At 43.4% G+C, this 8,638-nt stretch overlaps 1 protein-coding gene across 3 annotated transcripts in view; it reads right to left on the reverse strand.

The window, feature by feature from the left end:
* Nucleotides 1-8,062, reverse strand: part of apba1b (amyloid beta (A4) precursor protein-binding, family A, member 1b) — a 32,694-nt gene extending 24,632 nt beyond the window's left edge. The window contains exons 1-7 of one of the 3 annotated variants that reach the window (XM_058411534.1): nucleotides 7,903-8,062; nucleotides 7,283-7,434; nucleotides 5,760-7,057; nucleotides 1,554-3,281; nucleotides 1,351-1,464; nucleotides 1,209-1,248; nucleotides 70-215 (exon numbers count right to left, since the gene is read on the reverse strand). In XM_058411534.1, the coding sequence (XP_058267517.1) occupies nucleotides 70-215; nucleotides 1,209-1,248; nucleotides 1,351-1,464; nucleotides 1,554-3,242 (1,989 nt within the window). In that variant the 5' untranslated portion in view covers nucleotides 3,243-3,281; nucleotides 5,760-7,057; nucleotides 7,283-7,434; nucleotides 7,903-8,062. Of the gene's footprint in view, nucleotides 1-69; nucleotides 216-1,208; nucleotides 1,249-1,350; nucleotides 1,465-1,553; nucleotides 3,282-5,759; nucleotides 7,058-7,282; nucleotides 7,438-7,902 lie in introns of all 3 variants that reach the window. The other 2 variants (XM_058411533.1, XM_058411535.1) reach the window with 2 other exon arrangements.
* Nucleotides 8,063-8,638: the final 576 nt, after the last annotated feature.

Raw genomic sequence — 8,638 nt, forward strand, 5'->3', positions numbered from 1 at the left:
AAATAATAAAATAAAATAAAATAACAATTACTAGCCAGTTCTAGCTCCACCCCCAGCCCCCAGTCTCACCCGGACGCGGGTCATGGCCTCCTGAGCCTGCTGCATGCGAGCACTCTTACTCGGGGTTCTCTCGGACAGCAGCTGTGTGGAACCCAAAAAACTGGCTGCAAATATGATTCCATCGATTAAATCCTCTGGATCACATGGTCCTGGAACTGACCAAACGATCACAGATAAACATCTCTGACAGTAAAAGTTCAAATAATCAGAAAAACCGGCCACACTTAAAATATTTACACAACAGCACAGTGGGATTAGTTAGAAGTGTTGATTAATGTTCAGAAGAGGAACTTCACATTACATGTAACTGCACTATATCCCCAGAAGTATTGGGACACCCCTCCAAATCATTCAGGTGTTGTTTTTCAGGGGTTGGGCTCGGCCCCTTAGTTCCAGTGAAAGGAACTCTTAATGCTTCAGCTTCATACCAAGACATTTTGGACAATTTCATGCTCTTTGTGGGAACAGTTTGGGGATGACCCCTTCCTGTTCCAACATGACTGCACACCAGTGACCAAAGCAAGGTCCATAAAGACATGGATGAGTGAGTTTGGTGTGGAGGAACTTGACTGTCCTGCACAGAGTCCTGACCTCAACCCCATAGAACACCTTTGGGATGAATTAGAGTGGAGACTGTGAGCCAGACCTTCTCGTCCAACATCAGTGCCTGACCTCACAAATGCGCTTCTGGAAGAATGGTCAAAAATTCCATTAAACACACTCCTAAACCTTGTGGAAAGCCTTCCCAGAAGAGTTGAAGCTGTTATAGCTGCAAAGGGTGGGACAACTCCATATTACATTCCCACATTGGTGTGGCTCGCAGTCATGAAATTGTCCAAAATGTCTTGGTATGAAGCTGAAGCATTAAGAGTTCGTTTCACTGGAACTAAGGGGCCGAGTCCAACCCCTGAATGATTTGGAGGGGTGTCCCAATACTTTTGGCAATGAAGTGTATAAGCAGATAAAAAGGTTATATAATAAATAAAAAAATTGTGACTGTTAATTACTGTGTTATAAAACAATCAACTTCATAGAGCCAAGAATAGCTCCGCCTCAACACACCACTGTGTTACTGATTATTTTCCTACTACTGCACACCAAAGGAGTTTTCTTCCTCACTGATTGGGATCCTGTGCTGTTAAACTTACCATCAACATACGTAGGGAAAGCAGCCAAGTTTCTTCTGAGCTGTGGACATAAAAAAACAGACTTTATCAGCAAACTGGTGTATATACACTTAAAAAGTTCTTCAACAGGCAAGTGTAAAAAAACAAAACAAAAACAATTCACCTCTTCAGCTGTCGGTAAACTTGGACTGATGTCTGCTTCCTGGGGATCCTGAGCTCCAGAAGATTCTGCTCCCAAAGGAACCGTGGGATCTGTAGCTAGAACCTGGGAACATGTCTGACAGAGCAGCGCAGAACCATGAAAGAACAGTGAATAATAATAAGATGAGGATGAGGATGAAGAGTGTTGTGTAGAGGGATTCTCACCGTGTTCTGAGGTGAAGGAAGCTGTGGAGGAGTTGGAGGTGAAGGAAGCTCTGGGCAACACTCCTCCACCGGGCTGACGTCTCTCCTCATTACCCACACCGGCTCTTTGGGTTTGTCGGGGGTGTAGGGCGAACGCACCGTCTTCGTCTTCACTTCCTCAATTGCCTCCTTTATGTCTCTTATTGCCAGAGAGATCGCATCTCCAGAAACGTTTGCAGATTCTTGCATAGCTTGTGGTCTGTCTTCTACACAGTCATGTTCTGGCTTCTCTTCTCTGTCCAATACAGGCAAACGAGGATGAACATCACATGGCTCCTTTCTGATCTCTGAACATTCCTGTTCTTCACCTCGTCTCCAAACTTTTCTTCTGGTTCTTTCAGGACTGCTAGCTTCATCTCCTGACTGTTCATCATAGTGGTGCAACCTGGAACCAACAGAAACCCATGGCCTCTGCTCCTCATGCAGATCCATCTGTGCCTCAATGCTGGATATATCAGGGTTTTCCTCAAAGCTCTGCTGCTCCTCAGAGTGTTCCTGGTACCATCCTGTTTGGGAGTTTGAGTGGAACAGTTCTCTGTCTGATTCTGTTGGAGTCACTAGGTAGAACTTTGGACAGGACTCAGTGACTGATGGATATGAAGTAGAACATGCATCTGAAGTGGAGTCTGAAAATGTTTCTTCATAGGATTGAGCACATGATCTGCATTCAGGCCTCATGTCTGTGCTCATGGTGGTGTGGCTGATGGATGTGAGATGATTAGGACCTGATTTGGGCTCTATGGGGAAACCCTCGAAAGGCTGAGGCTGGAAATTAGGGATTGGTAGAGGCTGACGTGGAAATTCTGCAAAAGGTGGAACATCCACTCTGATGGGCCCGGACCTCCTACTGGTCTTCTTACTATCTTTTGAGCTACTGGCGTTTGCCATGGATTCCATCTCCACTTGACTCTTTTCCACTTGTTCTTCCTGTTCAGCCTCTCTATTTTCCTGACATCCTTCCACCTCCCATTCGTCTGTCCCACCCTTGCTCTCCTCTGTCTGCTCCCTCTCTCTGTGCTGGTCCTCAGTCTGGTCAGAGTGTGCGTGAAGGCTGCTCTCAGTACTGGAGGAGCAATGAAGACCTGGGCTACCTCCATCTTGCTCTTCTATATGTGGTATCTCCTCTGGAGAGGGGGTTGATTCCTCCTGAGAAGGAGTCAGATCCTCCTGTGAAGATGGAGTCAGCAGTTCCTGAGAAGACTCCTCAGGAGACAAAGTAGCCAAAGCTGGATTGACCTCAGGAACATCGAGAGGCTGTGGCACTACAGGAACCTGTCTGGTTTTCTGTCGATGTCTGTGCTGATGGCCTCCATCAACACCCTGTCTGTACCTTGACCCTCCTGGACGAGGCTGCTGACCTGACCGTGGCTCTGCATCTCCACTCTCACTCGACCCCCTCTGGGTGTGGCAGGGGGCATGTCTTCGGCTGCGTCGTGCTGGAGCTCTGTTACTTCCAGACTGCTGTTGGTGTGATTGTCGGTGGTAGTGGTGGTGATGATGATGATGATGGCCATTTCCCTGTTCCTCTTGGCTGTTCAGCTGGCATGGCCTCCACCTGGGACGGCCTCCATCTACAGGTGTACTGTTTGGCTGCCGGATCGTCTTAGGGGGTGGGGCTTTGGACTCCTCGGGCTCCTCCCTGTGATTCATGGCTGTTGTTATGAAGTACACATGATGGTGCTGAATTACCTGAGTTTGAAGGTTGGGGGTGGGGGTGTGGGTTAAAAGATAACAACATAAATCAAAATAAATGGATGAAGCTAGTCCCATAGACCAGACTGTGAGCTATCATACATTTTTAATGAAATGCACTGCACAAGCATACTTTAGGGATATGATCCCAATCCCAGTGGAGTGAGATGGATAATCTGAGATTTCATCCAGATCAAGAACACAGCTGGCAGATGGTGAAAGAGTGGACAAGGTCACAGTCTGGAGTGACCCAGTGCTAAATAAATGATTCTCTCAGCACTGGAGGTAAAGACATTACTCTTTATCCAAGTCAGGGAGGAAGAGGATTTGGAGTCTATCCCAGGAATAATAACGGGTGCAGGGCAGGAGAATTCACCCCAGATGGAATGGCAGTCTATTAAAGGACTCCACACACACTATATTCACACACTCACTCACACCTTGGGGCAATTTATCACGATCCACCTACATGCATGTGTTTGGACAGCCAGAAGAAAACAGAGAAAACCTCATCTGAGGCAACTCAAACCCAAGACTGAACCCAGGAACCTGGAGATATGTGACAGGAACACCAAAACCTACCCACTATCAAACACCTGACAATTCTGTCATATGTTCACTCCTGAATTTTGATCCATCAAAACCTCCAGATGTAAGAGTCCTCAAGATGAACGCTACACGGAACAAAACCTATTGATTAATCTGGATGCTCATTTGCGTTTTCTGACCTTCTGCAATGTCGGGTCAGTACAGCAAACACCAATGACATCAAATCAATAGGATATAACATGAAATATTACACAACACCACTCTGAACATGTCTCCGTGAGCAAGATATCCATTAGCCTGGTTTATCATCTCAGCAGACAAAGGGATGGATGACTGTGTGTGTGTGTGAGAGAGAGAGAGTCAGTCCCAGATGGCCTGTGTGTGTGTGGGTTGTACACACGTCACACCCCCGTGTCACACAGCCCAGTCTCAGTTTGTCCATCTGTCGCCTGTGCAGGACAATGCACCTCAGCACCACCTCAGTGACCTGCTGCACCATCACCTCACCTGGATCTCTACAGGTAACATCAAGTCCCCTGAAGCATTCATCATACCATGTGCAATATGTTCTTAGTTGCCCAGCACATTTTTGTGTACTTTTTGTATACATTTTTGTATATATATGATAATTCTTTATTTTTCTTGTCATCTAAAGCAGTCTCTGGCAACAGAATTTCCTTCAGGATTAATAAAGTTCTATCTTACCTTATCTTATCTTTATTCTTTAGCTTGATACACAGGTGGAACAGGTGAAAGGTTCTGTGTAGAACCATTTAACAAAAATGTTGAGGAAATGTAAAACCTCTTTATGTTCCTAATAACCATTAACCACCCAAGGAACCCTAGAAGAACCCAGTTCTAAGAGTATGCTTTCTCCTTACACCATAGATTCACTCCATCGATCTTGTGATTATTCTTTTTTAGAAAGATCTCTCGGAAATTCTGATGCTTAGTGAAGTTTAACAAAATAAAATTACACAAACATTTTCATTCAGGTTACAGATCTCACAAAATATTTACAACTGACTTTCAGATGAACGTTATACAGTAAAATATTTATTTAATTCTCACCTAAATCTACAAACGTCATGATTATATCTAAAATATACACAGAAATCAGTAGCTTACTGGTCACATATCTGGGTTAGGGTTAGTGATGTGATTTAATTGGACTGTGATTATTTTTTAAGAAAAAGGTAGTGTTTAATGGTATTTAGTCCACTCAGTATCAGACAGCTGATCGCTCGTGATGGTGATGGACTGAGGTTTCTGTTTTAGTGCTGCACAGCAGAAAGACATCCACATCATCAACGCCTACATCACAGAGAAACAGAGAGGAGCTCATTTTGCACTCAGACTCTTGCTTTTATCTTTTTTAAATAAAAGACACATATTAAATAAAGGTAGAAGAGATGCTAAAGGATGGTTCTGCTCAGTGACTAGGTTCTCTCTAGAACCCGGTTACTCTGTTCTCACTAGATACTGATTTTCCAAAGTAGAAGGATGTAAAAGACTGAGAGACTTCCTCCGCAGTTATTATAACCTCCTACAGCTCCATTTACACAGCAGCACATCCTTACTCCTGACTCCTGTTTATTATAACAGTTAAAATAAACACACACACACACACAGTGTACATATACAGAAAGACTGTATGATCTTAGCCTGGTTTTTCTCTAGATGTTTTTCTCTCCACAGCTCTGAGCTCTGCTAGACATTTCAGTCATCTTTATTATTATGGAAAGAGAGAAACATCTCAGCTGTGTTTAAACCCCATGGCCTGCACTGAGGCTCTAAAACCCTGCTCGGATTAAATCAGATTAAAGCGGCGCGGGTCTGACTCACGCACGCGCGGTTTAAAAGGTCATGCTGCGTTATAAACACTAGGTTATAATGGTGAAAACCGGGGAGATGCCGGACTGCTACCTGTTTAGGAAGCGGGTGGATGATGAAGCACGGCTCGGTTCTGTGTGTCCATCTTCTTCTTCTTTCTCGCTCCTCTGTGTGTAACGCGTCCGCGCGCGCGGTGACAGCGAGAGAGCGGCGCAGTGCGCGCGCAGAAGCCGCACCGGATTTATAGCCGCATCCTCCGCCACACACTGACACACCCTGCGCGCGCGCACACACTCACTCACTGACAGGCACACGAACCAGTCACCACCATTAAAAACACCACCTATAGCCACAACAGCGACCTCTACAGGAGTCAGCGTTCCAGTGTTTCCATGGTAACAACGCCGCTGAGTGTTTTATTTAGGATTGTGGGTAATACAGTCCAGCTCTGACATCCTCCATCGAGTATCACACCACACCCTGTTGTGTGTGTGTGTGTGTGTGCGTGAAGGTATCATTTATATTGTGTAACAACAATCTTCCAATTATAAACCTTCTTAACCCGTGTCAAAAAAGATAACGAGCAGATCGGTCAGGTCAGGTCAGGTATTGTTGTGTTACACCATGATCCTGGATGAAGAAACCACATTTTGCTCCACCGTACACGAGCTGGATAGATACACATTTGTCATATTGTTGCTACCCTGTGAAATTTCTTAAAATTTTTCTTCCATTTTCAATTCAGTTGAAAGTCTGTGAATGGTCTAAGGTGGTAAAGACACTGATGAGCTTCTTCAGGACAGGAAGAGTAGTGCAGTGTATTTTTCACCTGGGGATTAGTGGCCGTTCCAGGGAGAGATGAAATATCCCCCTGAACACCGGTGCCCCAGAGTGCAGGCCGTAAGGAGCCGAGACGAGACACCGTCCGGTCCTGTGGCCTTAAAAAGGTTCAAACTGAGGTTCTCCTATTGAATACAGTTTTTTATTTAATTATTATGTGTGTGTGTGTGTGTGGGTGTGTGTGTGTGTGTGTGTGTGTGTGTGTATGTGGGTGTGGGTGTGTGTGTGTGTTGAAGCCGATCTTCTCGGGACTCGTCTTCCTCTGAGGCTGTGGGACACAATTAGAGAAAGCTTCTTTTTTGCTCCGCTTCGTCTTCCTCTCTTCCTCTTTTTCTTCTCCTTTTCACTGCTGGTGTTTTCCCCAGGAGATGTGCTGTTCTCTGGTTCGGCATCTCCTGGCTTGCTTTCTACAGCTTCAGCCTCAAACTCAACAACGTGATCCTCGGCTTCAGCCTCAGCTTCCTTCTCGACCTCAGGCTCAACATCATCAGCTTCAACATCAGCTCCAACTTCAGCTTCTGCCTGAGCCTCAGTTTCAGCCTTATCTCCTTCTGAAAAAAATGATTAGCATTTTAAATATGATGTAATGATTAGATTGTATTAATTAACACAGATCAAATGTTTCACTTCAATTCCTCATTAATTTAATATCAGCAGATCTCCAGGTACATTACTGACATCACTATCTATCTATCTATCTATCTATCTATCTATCTATCTATCTATCTATCTGCTGTGTTAGCCTGAAGCTTCTTTTTTGCTCCGCCTCGTCTTACTCTCTCCCTCCTTTTCTTCTCCTTTTCACTGCTAGTGTTTTCCTCAGCAGATGTACTGTTCTGTGGTTCAGCATCTTCTGGCTTGCTTTCTCCAGCTTCAGCCTCAGCTTCAGCCTCTACTGCTCCCTGAACCACATTTTCAGCCTCATCTCCTTCTGAAAAAAATCATGATTAACATTTTAAATGTGATGTAATGTTTAGATTGTATTAATTAATAAACTTCAATTCCTCATTAATTTAATATCAGCAGATCTCCAGGTACATTCCTGACATCATGACATGATATTAATGTAACCAGGTGCTGTTGACAATAGTGGGCAAGCTTGAGGAAAAACCCTGTTAAAGGTGTGTAGAAGTTAATTGGATGTGATAAGATATGCAGGAAAAAGGGACGCTGCCCCTTTAAGAAAGTTCTGTGCCTCAGTGCTAGTGATGGGATCATTTTACTGATTCGGTTCTTTGAATCTCGTTCAGCAAAATGAACGAATCTTTTTTCTAGTCATTTCGTTCACTTCAGCAGAATGTAATTAAAATGTTCCATGTTAATTCCCTAACACTCACGCAAATATGGATCACATTTCGAATAAGAAAGAACTGTCATATTATAAGTAATATCTTACCTGTGTCTTGAGGCTATGCAGTCTGTTACTTCATCACCTCACCTCCGGATTTTTTTGGGTCGAATTCGTTCGTTCTTTTGTCACGTAACATCCTAAACTAAGCTCTGCCATGCGGTCTCCTGTATACCCAACAGAATGATTCATCTCACGCGCCTTCGGTTCGAGTCAGTTTGTTCATCACGTGACAGCCCCGTATGGCACCGCAGTCTGAGCCGGAAACAGAAAAGATTCGTTTATATAACGAGTCTTTGGATCCATGTTGTTCGTTCCTGTAATGTGAATGCTTCCCGTCTCAGTATCTTATGACAAATACAATATTACATTAATATTATTGACTTTTATAAGGTATTAAATTATAAAACTATCAGATATCATAAAATTATCAAAATATTTGTGCAATAAACATTTTCTGAAAAATAATAATTCTGTCAGTCTCCTTTTTTATTGTTTAATATTTCTTGAGTATATGTGTGGTGTGAGAGGGTTTTTTATAAATAAATAAATAAATAAATAAATCCACATTTTACTTGGAAATGCTAATTTGCCTGTTCTGTCTTTATCTGTAAACAAATACTACTTATTAAAATAAACTAAACCTGCAAAGTACCTATTGTTGTTTATTTTGCCACCAATTGTGCATTTGCTGGTATAATACTGATAACTCATAAACTCATAAATGACACAGGGGCATAACAGAAAAGCAATAACACTATTAATGTGAATAATTAATATGAGT

This window comes from Hemibagrus wyckioides, linkage group LG16 (genome assembly GCF_019097595.1).
Source record: "Hemibagrus wyckioides isolate EC202008001 linkage group LG16, SWU_Hwy_1.0, whole genome shotgun sequence".
Taxonomy (NCBI): domain Eukaryota; kingdom Metazoa; phylum Chordata; class Actinopteri; order Siluriformes; family Bagridae; genus Hemibagrus; species Hemibagrus wyckioides.